Below are 22,615 nucleotides of genomic sequence, written 5' to 3'. Positions count from 1 at the left end.
TGCAGCCTTCGGGAGCAATTTGGGGTTCAGTATCTTGCCCAGGGACACTCCAACATGTGTTGAGGAGGAGCCAGGGATCAGACCACCGATCATCTGATTAGTGGATGACCTGAGCCACAGCTGCCCCTAGAATAGTGCCTCATGACATATGCTTGACCATATGTTACCCCTATATAAATGGCACGCTATAATAGAAAATTACCCTTACAGTAAAGTGACAGTTGCAATTGCAAAAAGAAAAATAACTACATTGACGACAGTGGCATGTTTTAGCTTTTGTTTTACGCTTTTTTAGGATCTCAGAAGTTCTTCCACATTGTTACAAGGGCTGCTAATTTTGTTACAAGCAAAGCCAATACTAAGTTGATAATACTAACAGCTATCAGAATCACTGATCACTCACTCTAATGATCATATTTGCAAGGTCCATGGTGTAACTTTTACTTATCCTGTATTGCTATTTAAAGAACAGTTCAGTATATTGTATTAGTGGATGCCTGGATACTGCCACATTGATGAATAGCATTTTCATATGGTTTATATTAGTGTAGTAGTAGTAGAAAGGTGTTCAGTGTGTTGAACAGAAAACAGAAAGGAAACAAAGTAGAGCAAGAAAGAGAAAGAGAGACAAGATACATGTGTCTTCTTAATTACTGTGTTAGTAAATCAATAGGAGTTGTGCCATGCTTCATTGTCTGGGCTGTGACTAAGGGAGATGAGTTAGAAAAGCTGAAAAGCATCAGCCACCAAATGCTGGCGAAAAATCAGCCGTATTCAACCTGTGACCACCACCCACCCACAGCTCACCCACCACCGCCCATTTTCCGTATCTCTATAATCACACACAATCACACTTCTTAGATTCACAAAGGGGGATTAGAGGCAGGTGCTTCACAGAAGATTGCATCTCTCTCCTTTTACAGGTACATTCTGTATATACTGGAATCATTCCTCGTCAGGACAATGACCTGATAAGACACTCTTCAAAAACATTAATTTTCAAGAACATCACAGTGCAATTTTTACTGTAGCTTCACACCAAACCAAAACATCTCAAAATAATGGAGTGTTTAGTAGTCCTGATCAATAGTCCTCATCATGTGAGACAGTGAAGAGATATCAGACATGATGGTACCCATTGCATTTTGTGCGCGTGTGTGTGTGTGTGAGACTGTAGATGATTTTGCATGGATCCACATATGTATTCCCATAGAGCCCAGTGTAGAGCCACATGTGACACATCAGTGGAGAAAGTAGCCATTTCTGCAACATTCCAATGTAGCCAGATGCTTTATCCAAAAACCACATCATCATTTTGTGCAGCAGATGTCTGTTCCTGTGGCAAGGATTCAGCTAGCTTTAGCAGGGGTTTTGTTGTAGTAAAACACAACAACAGATGCAAAGGTTACTGAATTCAGATGATTTATTTCAAACATATGTCTCAGAAATTGCTGTTAGATGAAACACACTCCTGTTTCGGCAGCTTGTATTGTGGAATATCAGTGTTGATGGGGTCATATGATTTTTCTTGTCCTCTAAATGGGGCCTTGGATAACGATCATTGGATAATGACATAATAGCTCCCTAACCTTTCTTTCCAATCCGAATTACAATGGATGACCCTCTTTTCCATTTAATTACTTGACGTTCATACTTTGGGTGTTTCTGTTTTTTTGGTCCACCTCTGTCTGTTCACATGACACTCAGCCCGTTCTCTCTGTATTTGTACCATCATGGTGTTTTCTGTCAATGATGCATTCACCTTACAGGGCTTTCTTGTCATCATGCTTGACAAGTAGACTGTCATACTGTCGCAACCAATGACACTCAAGCATCAACTGAACACTACACATTGCCTTGACGTACATGACATGCACACTCTGAACAGAGACTTCCCAAAGTCACCCACTCTTTCCAATCTCATTAGCAAGTGGCAGCCACTCCAACTCTTAAACAAAAGCCAAAACCACTTTTTAATTTATGTCAGATAATTCTTGTTCTGTTCCATTTGATCCTTTTTATAGTCGTTTTATACTTTTGTATGCATTACTTGTTGCGGTATACACAATTCAACTTGCCTTCGTAGCTTTCCTCTGAAGAGAATTCTAATGTTATTTGCCTCAGCGACGTCCTCGAGCAAAACAGCGTTCCTAGAAAGCAGTTGGCATTGACTCTCTGTAGAAGCAAGGACATGGAATGGCAACAGAGAGGGTTCAAATCTTTCATGTCGCTTGTTCTTGTTTGCTTTTGTCACCACAGTCACCAAAAAAAAAAGAAAAAGAAAAGTCTCACATGAGAATTTCTTTGTACAGCCACACACACACAAACACACACACACACACACACACACACACACACACACACACACACACACACACACACACACACACACACACACACACACACACACACACACACACACACACAAGCACACACACACACACAAGCACACACACACTGATTCGTTTCATAAGAGCAGTGATATAAAAAAAAGAGGGATAGTTTCACTTCATCTTGAAAGATGAGTCATCATAATCATCTTGTCCAAGCAATAAAAGTCACTTGAGTGATGCACATACATACACTCTTGCACACACACACACACACACACACACACACACACACACACACACACACATCAAAGGCAGCATCATATGCAGGTGTTTGAAATGCATCATACTGGGTTTAAGCCACTCTAGTAGGATTGAGGTGTGACTGTAGAGCTGGTGGTCAACTGGGCTAGAGGTGGGCACTTTGGCAACTTAAAGCAAAGCATGGCACAACGGAGGCACTACTAGGAAATATTGCACACACACACACACACACACACACTGCAATGATGTGATCATATTATAAAGTCGTATTATAACCGACTTTGTAAGTGATATGCATGAGATATTCACAAAGGAGGGTTAACACTCATTTCTAAAGATTGATGTCGGAAATTAATGTCAAAACAGTAATGAAGCCTTCACTGTTTTGAAATGGGACAATTACCAGCAATATTTCCCGCAGGTTGTCACTTCCATCAAGGATGAGCTCCTGGGAAAACTCAGGAGGATTTTCTCACTTATGCTTGTAGACACTCCATCCGGATTCTGTGTCTGTTTACAGATGTGGATGTGAGCTCAGGCAGAGGGTTTAGGGAAGCAATATGGAAATAGAGGATGAGAGCTTAGTGATGCAAGGCAAACCTTAAACCCTCCCAGTGCACTCCTGTGTAGCAGACTCCAATGACCGCAGTCCTGCGGAGCACATTGGTACGCCTCAATATGTATGGAAATGAGAGGCAATCATGCTAACGCGTGTTCAGTCTCTTCAAACATGCTAATGGTGTCGTTGCACTTTCAGCCCTGCATCACCCCCTTCTAACATTTCACCCCTTCTACAGACCCTTTGCTGTCTCTCTCTGTCTCTTTCCTGACCTGGAACAGGTGTGGTTTTTAATTATGCATTAAAATATACGTAAACTTAGTCGGATCCACTTGACTGAGCTCCTCCTCCTGCAGTGTGCATCCAACCCTCTCTGCCTCTCTTTTTCCTTCTCTATCCTTCCTCCTTTCTCCCTTCACTGACTCTACCCCCCCCCAAAAAAAAAAAAAACTCCCTCCCTCTCCTCTCCTTTTTAGAAGTTGGGGATTGAAGGACTCGATTTCAAAACAGTGCACGTCTCTGTGACTCAAGTGAGGGGTTTGTTCCGCTGCCACACTTCCGTTCACAAATGCTCCGGCGTGGGGAGGAGGGAGGAGGGAGAAATCCCTGTTAATCTAGTGAATCTGGCTCTCTCTGTCTCTTTTGTTCACTGTTACTGCGACTCTGACGCATTGATCTCTTGAGAGGCATGTATGGTGTGCGCAGAGGGACAGGGGTGTAGGGATGGGTGAGCTGGAGGGTTGCTACCCAGTTCAGTCTACATCCATTGAAAGAGACTTAACATCCCACTCTTTATACCCTCTCACTTAAAAAAAAAAAAAAGTTTATTCACTTATGGGATTCACTTATGTAAGGACGATCAAAAGCTTCAACCTTCCTGTTTGGTGCCATAAGAGGTGACCATGTTGACATGAGCAAAAAACACTGAACTGGAAAAAGCAAAGACAGTGTCAAAACTTTGGTTTCAGCAAGATGAGGCTGTCACATGTGTCCTATACACCTGTATGAAGATAGTTGAAGAGCTATTTTTACTGGGAGAAATTCAGGACAACAATGTGTCATGTTGATATCTTTAGCAGTTAATTTACTGCTCTAATTGCACTGTAGCTATGTTAGAGGAGGTCACGCAAATGACCGAGGAATATATTTAGCATAGGCGCACAAAAATGAAGTGTGCTACTACAATGGCAAACGCACCAAACTCAGCATTGCTACTCCATCACACAATGTAGACTCATGTGTATTAACACATTTTTGAGTATCACACTGTAGCTGTGTGTTGCTTAGGGACCTGTACGTTTTAAAGCTTGCTGTAATCCAGGTGCCTGGTTCCCTGAAGTGGTCATAGGAGTAGGGCTTGTTTTGTTGATCTGTGCTTAATGAAAGTGACCACGCAGAGCGGGTTTGGCCATTAGCTCAGCAAGGGCCTATAATCACTACAAGTTGTTTCCCTTTTTTCATGCAATTCATTATTGAACAAACAATCTGTGGGGAGAAAAGCGTGTGTACCTGCCATCTTCTTTCTCCCTCGTTTTATTTCCCTCTGCAAGGCTGCACTTTGGGAACTATTGATTCAGTAGCTTGAAAATAACAAACCAGCAACTGTGCGAGTGGGGTAATAAACAGGCTCAGGGGGAGAAAAAAAAAAGTGTAAAAAAGCACCCATGAAGTGTGTGCCCTGAAATAATTATCAGCTACTGTATATACTCAGATTCAGAGTTGATTGCTTTTGCTGCTGTGTGCCACGCTCCACATTTTGGTAGTAAGAAAAAGTACCTGCATCATAGATGGGGAGGATAGTTTATGGCACTGTGCCCAGGGCAATGTCACTGGACTACATAGACTTAAAGCTTTTTGGTTGCGTGGCAGGGTAGAAAAGACCTTCAAACCCCCAGCAGGGTGATTTTGAGTCATCCAGCAGACCTCGACTCTTGGCTAGTGAAATAAAGTGTGACGTATGGCCCTGGTTGTCTAGATCTGTGTTCACACTGATGGCAGAAAACAGAGTACAACACAGACCTATGTCAAAAAAGCTCAGCATATTTTGCAGGCACGCATTTTCATGATTTATATGGAGAAATTGGAAAGTCCCAGTGATTCTTCAGTTGTTAGAATATGTTTCTAAAGTGGCTTACCTGATCATCTTCCCTTTTAGTTTCTAGACTGATACACTCATACATACTGAATAGAAATTCCCCATCTCTCATTCACATAAATACACACAGACTCACCAGACTCCAGCCCGTCTGTTTCTATTAATGGCAATCAGTAGGGTAATGATGACGGAGCTGTGACTGTGGCTTACTTACTGGTGGCTGATGGCCATGCTCTCTGACAGCTGTCAGCCGCCATGACTACACTGCCAGGGCCCTCCTTAGGACTTATTTCAGCTCACCACATCAGCTGCAACAGCACTTCACACACAGACTTGTTGATTATCAGCATCAGCGGGCCGGCGTGGAAAGACTTCTCTGACCGCCTGTCTGTTAATGACAGCCACCATGATGGTGGATGGGCGAAAGAGGACACAGCTTGTCACTTTGATTCATGCAACGGCAGCTCCAACAGGGTGGCTCCTCGCCAAAGTCTCGACAGTCGTTATATCCCCTCCTAAATGACATTTAAAGTGTGAAGCAATGGCTGTCCTTGTGGCTCAGTCACCCCAGGCTGGACCCCGAACATGAGCGGTGAACCCTGTGCCAAGTTTTGCATCAAGGTCACAAACCCTAGAGCAACTTCTCCTCGCTCAGATGCTTGCGGTCAACTTCTCAAGTTGCTTGCATAATTGAATATATGGAAAGTGACCTTGAAGATAGCTGTTGTCAGTGATCTAATGTCTGCCCAACTTCCCTTTTTTCATCCGTTCTGTTTTGTTTATTTTTCTAAATTTCGACTTCATTCCCTCTTTGCCCCTTGATAGCAGAGGTAGGACGTCATGCTGTATTAGCATGACGTGTATATATTCAAGGTAACACAATGGATAACCTTCAATATGAAATAATAAATCCAGGAGCAATGAAAGTTGGGACAAGAACCCTTGAGTTGTACATCTTTTTCAAACTGGGAAACATCCATCTTGTACAAGGGTACAAAATAAATGGTTATACTACTAACTAATTAAATTCTTAAGGGAACAAAGCAATTCAACTGTGCAACACAACAAAATTAAATCTAAAATTGGTCTAATTATAATTTTCAGTGTTCAGTTCTTGGCCAAATGAAAGCAGGGTTTGAGGTCATATCCAGTGTGTGACATGGCTCTTGATGTTTTCATAAAATGTAAAGACTAAATGTATGGGCTACATCCAGTCCTTCAGTCCTATTGCTGTTAGAGAGGATGTCGTCAAGGTCAAATTCCAACAAAAGAATAAAGTTAAAGGAGGTATTTCAGTCAGACAACAGTTTACCAGAAGCTGACTAAATAATAAATATAGGCAGACTAAATAACTGATTAGAGATGCCAAACCCGAAATTTGAAAGTGCATATTGTTGGCAAAACACTCAATAAAAATAGCTAGAATTAGGAAAATGTATGAATACTCAATTACTGTTTACAGTTTAATAAACTACTTCTTGTACTCTTGGACTAGCTTACTTGTTAACGGAATAATTTTAGATCCACCAAGAGACATAGATTTAGTTTTTTTTTTGTGTTTTTTTCCTTTTGATATCTTCCACAAAACAACAGATTTGTTTCCCGGTGTTTTTATTTCTGCAACAATATTATGCAAAGTTAAAACACACACTAATAACTCCATAACACTGTCCACAGTCTATCCGAGAAGTGACCGGCTATGTGCTGGTGGCCCTGAACCAGTTTGACTACCTGCCTCTGGAGAACTTGAGGATCATCCGAGGAACCAAGCTGTATGAGGACCGCTACTCCCTCGCAATCTTCCTCAACTACAGACGTGATGGAAACTTCGGCCTGCGCCAGTTGGGTCTGAAAAACCTCACAGGTGAGTGACTGAATTATTTTTCTGTTTACTCACATTTGTCTGCGCTATGTTGTTGTGAATGTTTGTGAGTATTATGGGTGCCCTTTGCACAAACCTTAGTGATCTGTTATTCAATGCTCATGGTGCAGCTTCAGTATGTGGGACAGGTATGAGTCCAATCTTTGAAAAAGCTTCTTTTTATCTGAGATCGAACATTTGAAATTCTATATTTCCATGCCTCCTGGAGTGTGTGTGTATGCACATGTTTATTCTTTCATTGACCACCTGTTAGTAACTCCTGACAGGTTAGGATTAGTTCTTCAGCTTTCTTAAGATCTAGGAGTCATTTTTAGGTCAAGAAAACTGTTAGAAACACGTATTAAAAGTTGATAAGATGCTTTTACTTCTAGGCCGAATTTTATTCGCTGAATGAACACAACTTCAGCTAGTTAGATGACTGTCAGATATTGAAAAGTCCAGGTTTTGCTTTTTCACAGAGGCATACTTCTGAGCATGAGTAAAGCAATTTGCTCTAAAACTTGTATGCAATATTTCTGTTTGTAATTTAAAATCGAGCACTTTTAGCAAATGGCTACAAACCACATACCAATGTCAGCTAAATGAAATGGGAACACAAGGTGATGATGAAGTGGAAAAATACTTATTTAACCAGACATGTAGGTAACAGTTTGGTGGTGGACTACATGCATGTTTCACACTTAGTTGAAATGTGAAATAGTCATTCACTTGAGTCCCTGCATCACCAGTTGCTTTGCCTAGCACAAGGTTGTCTACCCTCTGTTTTTTAAACTGTGCTTACTAGCAGCAGGTAATTATATTGTTTCACATTGATCTGATAATAAGCTGGTATGAAACCAGTGAGTAAATATATCATGGACATGCATAATCAGTGATTCTGGGGGTGCTATCAGGAAATATTTCTCAAAAATACATTTGCAGTAAAACATTAGTTGGAGGTTACACTGAACCGTTAAATTAATACATTGGCCAATGTGATGGTTGGAGTTGTTTATTGGCTTCTATCACCTTCAAGAAAGATGGGAATATATAAACAGTCTGTCTCGTCTTCTTCCTCTTCTCCCGAATGGTGCTGTTATCACAATTAACCCTCTCACACTGATATAATTCTGGCTCGCAATGTTGTTAAAAAGAACTTCTATCTCTTCGGTTATTTCCACCCGTTGCACCTGTTCACACAAAAAACCTTGTCTGATTTATAACCCACTCTGCAGTCGACCCAAGCCTGTTTCCTCAGATGTTGGAGAAGACAGCGAATCTGATTGCTGATAAATAGCGTACTAAGTAGGAAAACATTGTGTGGGTGGCTGTACCTCTTTATGAACAATAGATCCTTGTGCTACTAGGTTTTCTTCAGGCACCCTGACCCTGAGGTCAGAACGAAATCAAGCTCTTGACTTGCAGAAAAGATGTAGAGCTTTTCCAATACAGGGCTAAGTGGGGCATGCAAGAGCCAGGGCCAGCTCATGATGTGTCCAACACAAGGTCAGAGGTGTTATTTACTTAAGTTCAACCTCACAAATCTTCTTTGTGAGTGAAAATAGAGGGAGAAAAATAGTTTGTGTTTTAACTGAATAATATTAGGTAAAAATGTTATCAGTAAGTTCTGGTCAGTTATGTTTGGTCCCATGGTGCAAACACTGCTATGTTTTTTTTATCTGTTTTTGCTCTCCAATGCAATCATCACAGAAATGATTCCCCTTATTATCTTTTACACATTGAGAAGCAAAAGGAATGAGATTTGAATGATTTATTAGGTAGCACCGCAAAGTGCCATGTATGTCCTCGTTGATGGAGAACGTCAGTAAAATGTGCTTTGAAATGACTTTTGCTGCTCATTTCTCTATGGGGATGAACTCCCAGTGCAATCAGACTGGACTGGTGGTAGTACACCGAAGCTTGTTTCCACCCAGTGATGTTTTGGGAGCAATATTACACAAATGCATTAATATGTGTTATATAAAAGCATGATTACAAGTATGTCAAGGAGACTCTAAGGCAATATGAGAAAGGCGATGTCATCAGTTTGCATTCAAATTCTAAAATTCTCTCTGTATTGAGATATTACAATTTATTCTAAGACGAGAATTTATCTAGATTAATAAGAAAAAAGCATTGTGCTGAGCCCGTGTCTCTGCTGCTTCCAAACCCTCTTTCTAAATAATTTAGTTGTCTCTCATTGTTCTCTTCAAATGTTCCTTCCCTGTGATCCCCCAGAGTCGAAGGAAACTAGAGTGCATGTGCTGCTACAGTATGTGTTTGTGTGTTATGTTCCATCTTGTATTCTTTTTTTCGCATGTTGCGCCATACTTAGGGAATTGCATTTGTCCAGCACCACCAGTAGCTTTATTTCTGCCAAGCTGGTCCTCTTCATTGTGGTGCCAAGTTGAAGCCAGTGTTCAGGGAACTGAGGCTGGACTCTGTGAGAAGCTGCTGTTTGATGTGCCATTCGTGGCCTCGAGCCATGAAGTAGAGGGGAAGTTATGCACAACAGTCATGGCCTGAATCTGCTCTACTTCATAACTCTGACTGTTTGAGTTTCACCCGAGTATTTATTTATTTATTTATTTTGTTCCTGCTAACTAGTAGAATAGAATAACATCTTCTAAGTTTGTTAATTGAAATATTTGTCAGGTTATAGGAAGATTTTATAATGTTGTAAAGGTTTTGTTATTATAACATACCGACTAGAAGTCTCCAGTGCGGTCTCTTGGTCCTGAGACCCGACACAGGTCCAAATTATACGCAGTATAATTGTGTCCAGGGACTTGTGTTATTTCCCAGGATCTTGTGTCTCCAAGCCATCTCGTGTCACAATCATCATATGTGGCTTCATTGTAATGAAGTCTAATTGTCCTCAAGTCTTTTTTTTTTAAACTGGCATCGACTGTCCTCAAGTCTCTTTTCAATCAGGTATCTTTTTTTTAATAATGCATGTCATGTTTGGGCAGATAGAATCCGTAAAGACCCAGAATACCAACTTATCTCTTCATAACAGGAAACATGTCTTGAAGGGTTTCACTGTTTTTTGCACAGATGGTCCTGACAGTTGAACAAGCTCTTGCTGGGGGAAAAGAACAAGTCCTAGTTTGTTCTGTTGCAGTTGTCATCATTCTACACTGTACTGCTGAGGAAGGATATACACCTGAAACATCAGGACAGATCCACTTCCGTACATCAAGCAGCGTGTAGATCAAAACTCTTTCCTTCCTTCAAGTGCTTCATTGAGTCCGAGGCTGGCTGTCTCATTCATTACAAGGTCTTTGATGTGGCTGTCACATTGGTCGACCGTTCCTCTGCCAGAAGCTCCCATGAGAAGTGTAAAATGATCAATATAATCCATAAGCAACATATATAAGAGAATAAAACTTATTAACTACATAAGGGGCTAATCGAGAGAAGGCACAGCAAAAGACCCCTTCAGTGCTGAAACCCACCCGCATTTCTACTTGGGTCCAAATTGCCTTTGGATGAAATCAATTTGTCGCTAGTATATTGTAGCATTGCACTTATTGATTTCTCTGGTGCACTCTCTGCGAGCTGTAAATGGACTCTGGATTTGAGGGGGACTGGAGGATGCGGTGGAGGAGGTCTCTGGCTGAGTAGGGATAGGACTCCCTCCGATGCACCTTTCAATCAAGCTTAGCTAAGTTATCCTCATGAATATGAAATATAAGACACAGTCAAGCCGAAAAAAGTTGAGGGATGATGTGTGTGCACAGGGGTGTATAGAAGTGAAAAAGAAATGTGAAAATATTCTTTGGAAAGTTCAGTTGTGTTGTTTGTTTGATATTGCTTTGCAGGGGCAAAAATTTGTTCTGAATCACCTTTTATCCGAAGATAAATGGCTGGTCCCAAAAAAGTCACCTGGTTTTTAGGCTTCTTGTATGTCCAGGTGAACTTTCTGATTGTTACAAAGAGAAGCTTCAAATAATTACTTATTTCTATCTTTTGTCCCTATAGCCAAGAAAAAAAGGTTAAACGGAGGCGTCTCCTGACATTTTCAAAGTTCTTAATCTGTATTTTGATGCACGCTGACCCGCAGTGTCTTCCTTCCTGCTTAGCCAAACATTTTCAGCACTTCCGTCTGGATTCACATGAACCCCGGGCAGCCTCTCTGCTTTCACATGGTAATTACAGCCTGCTTCCCTGGCAAAATAATAACAGCCTCAATAAGGAGCACAACACAGATGAGTTTTCTGATTTAACGCATTTTACTGCCCCCTCCTTTTTCCTCATTTCATCCAGTATCATTTTTTTGTGTGTTTTTTTTTCAGATTTGTTTAGTGTTGTTGATTCATTTTTCTAACCACCCTACGCCTGCACTGCGTCTGTCCAAAATGAAGCATCCAATCTGAGGCCCCATCTGCTGAATGATCCTCTCTCGTCTCATGCATGTACACAAGCCTGTGGTTTACGCCAAGGCGTTATCCACTCCTTCATGGCCCATCTGCTCTCTCTTTATCTATCCTATTTTCTGTCTTTCTTCCATCTCTTTATCCTCCTTTCTTTGGCAATGTCTCTCATCATATTTCAGTCGGCTGTCTTGATTTGTCACATTGATGCCTTTCACACAAATGCATGCAATCTAATGCTTGTACCATTTTGTACTGTATACAACACCCCTTTGAGCCTTTGAGTCCTACCATGTTCTCCAAAGCCTGCTGCAATTGTTTGATGGGTATGTCTCTGTGAATGCGCTCTATTATCCACTAAACGTGTCCTGTTCAGTGTGTTGTGACGGTAATGTTCGGTGAAGGCAGGGAAAGGGATGGGAATGGGATGGGGCAAGGTGAAAAAGACCCTTTCAGTGTGTTTCCCTTAGACAAGGGACTGCTGAGAAGGGGGCATAAAATTGCGGCCTTCCTCTGATCCCAGAGACTTCCATTCACCATCTAACTACTAAGAGAATAAAGCGCAATTCTACCAAAGGAGGCAGGCAAGATTGGTTCAGTGCACGTCACCAGAATTCAGTCGAGCCTCTTGCCTGGCAGCCCACAGACCTCAGGTCTCCTTCAATTGTGTGTCTAATTGATTACTTCCCATGCAATTACTCCCGTGTCACACTCAATATTTCACCGCTCCAGGAAGGGGGCAAGAGGGACTTTCTTTTTGAAGGACGACATTCACATTGTCACATTTGTGAGCCCCTAATGTGGATCGTGAGGAGGCACATGTTAAAGTGAAGTCCGTAACGGGCCATCAGTGGTGGTTGCTGTTAATTGATTGCTCTGTAATACCACTGTGTGACAGAGATAGTTAGACAGTTGGAGCCAGTGGTTGGATTTTTATACCAGGGGAACAACAGAGCTAAATGTCTTTAAAAAGTTTCTGTTAGTAGTTTAGTACTACCTATAATTGAACACAGCTTCCATGACAGGATACTAATAATCCACATGCTTTTGGTTAAATGTCCTTCCCATGATGGTGAATGGTAAATGTACGTTTATTTAAACAGTGCCTTTCTGGTCTACCAACTAGTGTTTAAATATGTCCCCCAACTTTCCTAGATTGCAAATAAAGAATCATATCCTTCATAATTTCTCACTTTTTTTAATATTACACTCCTTCCTTCAATCAACTTCTTTCCATATGAAATGTCCATATTTAGATGTCCCACCATAAAATGGAACCTGGACAATTCATTGAATTATTTTAGCTTCAGGCCCAACCACTTATGTTGTTCAAAGCTTTTTGGTTTTAAGGATTTAGTATTGCTTTTTCATTCTTTTGTTGTTGTTTTTTTGTTATATGTGATATTTGAGATTTCATAAGCAAAAAATATCAGGGGTTTATGAAATATTAATAGACAACAACAGCAAAACCTGCTATGGGAAAGGAAAAATAATAATGTATATATATAATTGCTTGACCCTATCAATAGCACGTTACCTTTTAATCTCAAAATTCTCATGTCATACTCATGTGATACAAGGCAGATGAGACTGTACAATCACTTTTGACAAAAGGTAAAAGGTTTTTATATACTACAAATTAATAGAGAAGGGAGGAAAACAAAATAATTTAAAAAGTAAATAGTAAATGGACTGTACTTATATAGTGCTTTTCTAGTCTTCCGACCACTCAAAGCACTTTTACAGTACGTATCTCATTCACCCATTCACACACATTCATACACTGATTGCATTGGCTGCCATGCAAGGTGCCAACTGCTCATCAGTTTCCTAACCATTCATACACATTCACATACCTATGGCACAGCCTTCGGGAGCAATTTGGGGTTCAGTATCTTGCCCAAGGACACTTCGACGTGCAGACTGGGGGGGATTGAACCACTGATCTTCTGATTAGAGCCACAGCCGCCCCCAAAGTATAACTACGTTGACAGAATTTGGAAAAAAGTGGAAGGCAGATTGGTAATCATTACACTAACATCAAAGAATGGCTGTTGCTAATACTGCCTTGGATTGATTTCACAAGGTTCAGCTCAGGTCCTTTATTTGATAATTATCATTCTTAGAATAAAATCACCCATCAGCTTCAGTCACTGCCTAGCTCACAGACTGCAATCCCTATTGTTAACCTTGTTCCTGTTTGGCTGACAGACCATGGTTGGGCAGCACAAGGGAGATACCATCTCCTGGGGCCGAAATACCCTTCTACTTCGGTGTTAACCCCTTTCACCTTCTACAGCAGTGGAATAACACACACGGGAGCTCCGGGGTTGACTGTTGAGATGCCGTGGCCTGTATTTGATCGCACACTGTAGCCTAAACTGTACATTTATTCTTAAACTGACTCCTACCAGTAACCTGCTGTTCTGCCATCCACATGCATTAACTCACTCGCTTGTCTCCGCCACTAGCTTTCTCTTGCTCGTCCGCTCACACCTTACACACAGCTGTATACGCTACTCTTATAACACTTTTTTTTTTCAAAATTCTATAATATACATAGAAAAATATGATTAATGATTGCAATTAATTAGTCTTTAATGTACAGATTTTTTGTTACCTAGTTGATGTCGTTTAAGAGTGAGTGGTTGAACAAAGATGTGTAGAACATGTAGAGCAACCGACTTAAATCTAGAAAATGTTCATATGACATTTTATAAGCATGTGAGGCAAAAATTTTGTAGTGTTAAAACAAAATGTTTAGTTAAAGGTGTTAGATGTCAATCAAAAAGAAAGGACTGGTTGTTTTATATTACTATTTAAGCGAGCATCCTCTTTTGTGAATACATGAGTACAGCAGTGTCTGTTTTCAGTAAATAATTTACTTTGTCTAAGCCAATGATTGCATTTGGAACCAGACCTCGGAGGAACTATCCTCACTGATTAGAAATATTGTCCAGCCCAAGCCTCCACCTCTGCCTCACCTTTAGTCAGCTCGAAAACATGACTACATACCCTTTATTACCAATTTGCCTTCCAAACTGAACCTCTACTGCCCGCTGGAAGTGCGAGTCGACTTTCACCTCATTAAAAGTTAAAGTAGGCGCGGAAGGAATTTTAATGCCAATTAATAATCAAAACACAGTGCTCTTCTCTTTTTCTCCAACATTTCCTTTCCTCCTCCGGGCTATGACTCAGATCAGGCTAAGATCTACCATGATGTAGATGTAAACTGGCTCAGAGACCATTAGGACGCTGTTCACTTGTTGAAATCTCGTCTAAATTCTGTCCTGTTGTTTAAGCAGGGAACGAGGGCCAGAATGAGAATAAGTTTCTCAACCACTTGAGCTGTATGTTGTTTAAAACCAGACACTGCTTCTATAATGTGTTAAATAAGTAGTTACCTGAATTTGTTATGTAATAATTTGTCTTATTCGTTTGATGAAAATGCATAGAGTATTAGTTTTGGTCAGATTTGTTAGTTTTAGTCTAGTTTGGTCAACAAAGACATTTAAGTCCTATTGTTTTTCTGTTTAGTCTGAGAAACATTCCTGTATTCCTGTGGCCTTTATGTATGTGTTTTAACTGTTTGTGACAAAAGTGGCCAGTGGTGGTCGATGAGAGGATTTACCTACCTTTGAGGTGCAGGCCGCAGGGGGTTATCCCCTCCCCAACAACCTGTGGCAGAGAAGTTGAGCCAGATCCAACTTTAATAAAAACACTTTCATGCTACGAAGGCCTATCAGATGATCAGACCGGACAAATCCCTCGACAGATAGCCTGAAATGCCATTGAAACTCAGGCTACCCATGTGGATTCATGGACTAAACTATGTGTTGTGTTCTGCCTTTTTTTATTTTCATGTACCCAGCTTTTATATCTGTCGGGCTTGCAATTTACACTGCAAAATAGTTACACAAAGAAGATTTTTGGAAAACTGCAGCCTTTTATCGAGCTATGGCCACCAATCAGATGCTCTCTCCACAGTCAGTCTGAAATGTCCCTTTTGTGTCCGATAGTTTGATAGAGAATAAAACATAATTTTCTGATTCACAGCGGTTATGTTCAGCACAAATAGACATACTCCCATCATCCCTTCTCACCGCACACAACAATTTGCCACAGTGCCTGATCTTGTCTGAATGCAGCTTAAGGATGTCTGGAGCTTCGAGAAGGGTTAAATCTGGGGCAGCTGGACTTGATTGTAAAAGACGTTTTACCTCTTGCCCAAGACTTGTGGGGAGACCCAAGAATTTAGACTAGATGGGATCATTGACCAGGCTATTGTTTTCACTTGGACCTTGCTGTTGTGATGACTGTCATCGGAGAAGTTATCTGAGTGCCTATGTGAATGACAGTGGTGTGGATGATGGTCGTTGGAGTCACATGAGGCCAAGTACGTGGTGTAACGAAAACTCTCTGGAAGACCTTCAACAAGCATAGAACCGTGGTGTTCTTCAAACACTGCAACACACTTAGACAGAAACTGCAATACCCTACACACATGATACTGTCAGACTGCACAACATTCAGACAACCTTTTTTTTCTATTTTTGACCACACACAAAGGGGAATAGAGGGAACTATCAGGAAAGAGGCACCAGTGCTAGAACCACTATCCAAAAAAAAAATACCACAGAGTACAGAAAGCAGAGTACAACTGATTACAACTACAAAAGTTTAACTTATATTACTGACTGACAGATGCATAAAAATATCAAATGTATGTAATTTCAACACAAACATCATGTGGAGTTGACACAGAGACTTACATACATGAAACCATGCTCATACACAAATACATACAGTGAAGGGTTTCACCATTTTTCATAATTTATGAATTAATTTATTGTCTTGTTTGTTCAGTATGTAGCTACTGTACCCACTCAATAAGCTTTTCTGCCACAGATATGATTGCAGATTCAAAACCAACTCAAACTCACACTGTGATTGTCTTGTTCAGTTTCTGTCACTGACTGTCACTAAGGCTTTACCGTATCGCCGCATGGCTGTGCAAGCCTTGACATGCATTTCTTTTTCTTTTTTTGGATTCTGAAGGCCAGACAGTGTTTCAGACAGGTCTTTGATGTCAAAGACACTCAGAACTCATCTCAGAGGAGGAGCAAAATAAGTGGGAAAGCAAATAAAATAAGAGCTGACTGGCAGCTCGGTGAGTCTCAAAAGCCACTGAGGAAAATGTCACTTTATATCAACTTAGTTATGAGGGCTAAATGGACACCTGCAGACTTTGAGTGAGTGAGATAATTCCACTGTTGAAGATGTGTTTAACATTTATTTGAGTTTTGAAACCATGCGTGTTCTCGTGTTGTAGAATCGCTTTCCAAAAACCACAGTTCTTGCATAGTAGTTCATCTGTGGATTTTTTTATTTTTTTTGCAGCACATCTTGTATGCTGACAAGATATACAGTAGCCTACATATTTAAACAGTTGGATAAAAGGCCTGAGATTTCCAGCCAATTACCGTTATCAGTGATGCTTGCTTTCCATGAGGTTAAAAGAAGCAGTGCTCCCAAAACCAATTTAATAACCTTGCGCACACATAAACACACACATTACTCTTCAACTCTAGGACTCCTCCCCCATCTCCCCTGGCAGCTTAATAATTAATATGCTTATTTTTTGCCTCTTAGGCCAAAGCCGTGGGTAAGTGGAGCAGCTATTGATGGGGGCAGCGGTGGGTAATGGGACATGAAAAGGACTTTTCTGTTCATCTCAGGTCTCCACAGAGATATGGTAGGTGTTACTATCTGCAACACCAGGCATGACCAAATAAAGATTTGAATAAAGTGTTCCCTGACTTCTGCGCCACCTCTCCATGGAACATTTATTTGTTGTGGTGCAAAAAAGATCTGTCTTAATTCAGTGGCATTTTTCCGAAACTCCGTGTATCCACATCTACCAGGTGGTCCATCTTTGATAATGTCATTTTCAGTCTGTTATTGCTACAACCAGGCTGGAGGATCTACTTTAATGCCCATACACAGTTGTGTTCTCAGACAATGTAATGCTGGCTAATGTCACACACTAGATGGACCGTCTTGTTGAGGACAGCAAAGCAGTTAAAAACAACAGGGAAGTCAAGTGGTTAATGGGCAAACTGTTTCAAATGTTTGCCAACATTATCCTTCAATATGATGTAGTCTTGAGAAACAAAGATCTTGAGTGATAGAAGATGATTTGCAAACATTTCATAGACATATTTTTTAATTTGGACTAGAAATTGACGCAGAAGCTATAGGCTCCAGCAACAGTACACTGGCAAAAAACTATTTTAACCTCTAACTCCACATTTCAGTTATATAGCGGTTAAAGTCTTTTCACGTTTTCAGCAACTATTTTCCAACATATTTAATGTTTTTTTAAAGAAATCTGAGAATTGCCTTTATACAGACTTTAAAAACATGGCCTTCCATCCAAATTCATGCCTGCAACCTGAAAAGCCTGTATGTTGCTCCTGTTTGACCCCAGTGTGTGCTGTCGACAGCCAGTTTTTCAAAAGTGTGAACTTTTTTAGAGAGAGGTAAGATGCAATAAACATTAAATATGGTGACAGAGGTGTATATTTTCAAGCAATTTTCCCTGAAAGCCATTCATTGTCATAAAAATAAGTGTTTGTGTGTGTGTGTGTGTGTGAGAGGGGCAGCCTCCTTTGTAGTCACCTCATGTAAGATGTAGGCAGTATGGCTGGCATAGTTATACAGTCCAAACCAACCACTGCTACACAACCCTGACTTATCATAACTCTACAATGACAAATATGCAGCTTTGGTAGAGGCGCGTTCTTCGATAAATGCTTTGTAGTTTCACTTTAAATCTACATCACAGTCCTCTGGATGGACTTTCCCACCTTGGCTGATGCACACCAAAATACAAGTGGTGTATGCACAAAGCGAGAGCCATGGCGTAGTGTGTGGCTGAATGTCTCACAGTAGGCCTAGAAAAACAAGGCCTCAATGACGTGCTGTTGCCTTAGCAAACCATGCAGCGTCTGCGGCCAGCTTCCTCTGTGGTAAAACTAACACACTTGGTATTCTTGTGGTAAGATATGCTCTCTCCTCTCAGTTTTTCCATCTTTCCTTCTCTTTCTGTCTGCCCCTCTCAGACCATGTTTTGTTTTGCCCATACCAGAGAGTGCAGCTCATTTTAATTCAGCTGGCAGGCTGATCACACATCAGCCTTGATAAGCTAAGTGGCCCTCAGCAGCAGCAACTGAAGGTCCTTTTACTCTTTTTTAATCATTCACTTGTTTTGCCCCTTGATAATCATCTCTGTCTTACTTTTTTGTCTCATTTGTTTTCTTGGTTTTGTTTTTCTTTCTAGCTCATAGAATTGTCTTATCTCAAGGTATTGTAATATGATTTTCTCCTCCTCATCCTCTCCCCTCTCCATTAAACTCAGATTACCAGGGTTTTATCACAGTTTAAGTTGAACCCCCCCCCCCCCCCCACAACAAAAAAAAAAAAAAAACATTCCGCGATGATTTTATTTTTTTTCCTCTTCTCATCTTTAAGCAGATGCTTTGCCTTGCTCGGATATAATTCCATAATCCCTAAATCTCAGCCATTTTTCATAAAGACTCATAGGAAACAATTGCGTGAGGGATGGGCCAAATTTAATCAGCAGCCTGTGAATGTAATTATCTTGGCGGAGGAGAGGCATACGTTTGGGGGATGGGGGCCATGGCCGACGCCCCCATGCCATCTACTCAGCAAAGATCTCAACAAGATTTCTCCTTCAGAGTGACACAACTGCTAAAAAAATACACGTTATTTCTAAGATTAGAGCAATATATCTTGGAAAAAAAGCAGAACATGCTTTCCCAATTTTAATGCAATTAAATTGTTATTCTGACTGAAGTGTACTTTAAATTGAATTTGAATTAATCACTGATTACTGAATAGTAATTTTGCAGCACACAAAAGACACAAAAAGAGACAGTATGCTTTTACGTAATAAGATACAGTTTGTGTAAATGATCAGATAATTTAAGAGGTTCGTACACCCGTTTGAATTTGCTGTACTCCATGTCTAATGTATAGTTTCTTTCTTCTAACATCATTTTCATACTTACCCAGGCAGCATTCAGGCAGCATTTGTTGCAACTGTTTTATCCACAGCTCTTACCCTTCTAAAGACTATTAACGCCTTTTCCGCTGCTATACATTTTTTTTTTCAGTTTCCCTTATTTCAAACTGCCTTTACAGTAGGTTTCGCAACTTGCTTTTCACCCAAACACTTGACTGCCAGGCAAGGAAAATTAAAAAACTTTAAATTTGAATGAAATAACAGGCCTGAGACTCAAATTAAATAAACAGTTTCAAGTTAAGTGGTTTTTGAATTTAGATGGAAGAGCTTGTTCATTATCCCAAAAATGGCACTGTGTGCACACGATGCTGCGTATGTGGTGCTGCACACGTGATGCTGTGCACTGCTACAGCCACTCAGCCATGAATGTCAGTCACCATGTTAAAATTAAATGTGCATTTAATGTGCGAGGTCCCTCCGCATACATGTGCCTGTGTGCATATTTATGCGGAGACACATGGGCATACGCGTACTGAACATATGTACTTGTACATATATGTATGTAGGAAACACTTCTGTGTGTTCAATCTTTAATTTCTCCCCTTTTCTTCTAACACAGTTTTATGTCATATCTTCCAATTAATGACTTAATGGCACCACATCTCTCCATAAGTCTTTGCATCTTTGATTTTCATCTCTTTCTCCTACGAGACACACACAAACACACGCACACTGCCCACGCTGCTGCTCTTGACCGCAGTGTGTTCAGAGACAGTCAAATCCCAGTGCTGCCATCTCTCTGGTGAACCTCTCGCGGAGCTCTTTTATGTAGTTGAATTAATACAGTTGTTCTTTTCAGGTCAATAGTTAAACACATAAAAGTGCAATTACATTTGAATGGGTACCACCACTTCACTTGGGGACCACGTTAACAGTGTTTGAATTGTATGCTATTCCCATGAGAGGTGCCCCATCCATTGACCTTAAAGAAGATGGGAAGTTTGTGATGCATGCTGTGATACATGTCATACTACATAAGTCATATCAGGAAATTAATTTGACTTATTATATATTTGATATTTGGAAAGATAGACCATACAGAAGAGCATTACAATCGGCAAACCTGCTTTAAGGTGAAAGAAAGACATGAACCTTGAAGTTTAGTGTCAAAGATGCCAACAAGATACCTTGCCTGTTGGTAAAGGGCATGTCTTAGACCAGTGGTTCTTAACCTGGGTTCGATCAAACCCTAGTGGTTCGGTGAGTCGGCCTCAGGGGTTTGGTGGAGCCTCAGCCCTGGAATTTTTTATACCATTTGTTACAACATATCTTTGTGAGCAATCGTTTGAGGATGCTGGACATAAAAACTAAGAAAAGGAACAGACTTTGCTGTGAAAATGACATGAGGCTGGCACTTGCCAAGGTGAAGCCACGCATATCTGAACTGGTCTCTCAAAGGCAACAGCAGAAGTCACACTGAGGTAAGTTGTTGTGAGTTCATGCACTGTGTTGGTTTTGTTATTTGAACAAGGTGATGTTAATGCACGGTTCATTTTGTGCACCAGTAAAAAAATCATATTTTATTTTTTACTAAAGAAGGGTTCCGTGGATGAGCATATGAAACTGGTGGGGTTCGGTACCTCCAACAAGGTTAAGAACCACTGAATTAGACAACTGAATTTTATTAGCAGAGCCTCTTTCTCTAAATCAATTTTGGTTGGACTTTAAATTGTTTTGTGATACTATCTGAAATACACCCTAAAAGAGCATCAGTTCCATTATTATAGCTATGAAAAGAGGTGACATGTCTCCTGAGGACACCACCAAGGGCTAACATATCTAGATTATTGGGGCACAGCATTTTTTTTTAAAACCTTATAATCAGTATAAATTTTACACAGGTACCACTGAGGCTGTGAAAACTAAAAGTCAGTATTCTGGCCTGCTTTAATTTTTAGCATTATGTCACTTGTGAGTCCCTTAACTTTATTGTGTAAATGCAATACAACCTTTCCTAGAACTGATCTTTATGGTACCCCACAAGTTGTTGTTTTATAAGATGATCTTAAATTGAGAAGTAAACACGTATATCAAAAATGTGATACTCTTCAAAATGCTTAGTTGAATATATACATATAATCTCTGACTTAATCAAATCACAATGCAAACACACACTCTGCGTACATATCAGTTTTTATACAATATGCACATAAACAATGATGCACTTTCTCTACTTCTGCTTGTGCACACACAAGTGCAAGGCAAAGTAATGAATTCATTAATTCACTCGAGTGAACATATTTCCTTTCTTTTGTCTTCACCTATATGCAAGTACAGACATATCCGCACACGCAAACATAGAGGTACGCTTTACATCTGATATCTGCAAGCATTGTCTTGGAAACAGGTGGGACAGGAGTGTAAGGATGGAACTGTGCGGCAGCAGCAGATGATGGATGGGAGGGGAGATCACCTATTTGTAGAGCAAAGGCAAAGATTTGCTGTCCTGACATCTCCTGTCAGCAACCGAGCAACTCAGAGCCCAGTGATTGACGCAGCACTATGTGGTAACATAAGCACCAGAAAAACAGGAAATGTCCTCTTTAAAAGCTTGTTAATGTTATTAGTCAGAGTTTTAGTACGAGTGCTGATGGTGCACAAAGGGGTGACGTGCTCTGGTGTGGGTCCATTTCATCATTATCTATTTAACCTTTGCAACCACTCTTTCTTTCTTTCTTCCTTCCTTTCTTTCTTTCTTAGAGCCATCATCCATAATGGCAGCTGAACAGATACACTGATAGATGATGGCTGATAAAATAGATGTCATTCATTCTTTCATCATCTAACATCCATCACTCCAAGTCATTTATTCATCATCTATCCAAACAGCGTGTACATTATTTAATTTGCTCAATCATTCACTTACTCATTCTTTTTTTAATTTATTCCACTTTCATTGTACAGGAAGTGGTCCAGATCAGTCAGCAGCTTGGAACGTTTTTTTTCTTCTTGCAGCTGTTTTTAGCCACCATATAGAACGGCTCACATATTATCTTGTTTGTAAAGTTTGATTTGTTATTGGG

The 22,615-nt window shown here is 40.4% G+C and overlaps 1 protein-coding gene across 4 annotated transcripts in view; it reads left to right on the top strand.

The window, feature by feature from the left end:
* The window catches only part of erbb4b (erb-b2 receptor tyrosine kinase 4b), a 286,570-nt gene that overhangs the window by 152,769 nt on the left and 111,186 nt on the right, over positions 1-22,615 (top strand). For all 4 annotated transcript variants that reach the window (XM_027290677.1, XM_027290678.1, XM_027290676.1 and 1 more), the window contains exon 3: positions 6,926-7,112. In XM_027290677.1, coding sequence (XP_027146478.1) covers positions 6,926-7,112 — 187 coding nt within the window. The remainder of the gene's footprint in view (positions 1-6,925; positions 7,113-22,615) is intronic.

The sequence above is a fragment of the Larimichthys crocea genome, chromosome XVIII (assembly GCF_000972845.2).
Source record: "Larimichthys crocea isolate SSNF chromosome XVIII, L_crocea_2.0, whole genome shotgun sequence".
NCBI lineage: Eukaryota > Metazoa > Chordata > Actinopteri > Sciaenidae > Larimichthys > Larimichthys crocea.
The sequence above is the reverse complement of the archived record's forward strand: the minus strand, read 5'-3'. Positions and strand labels throughout refer to the sequence as shown.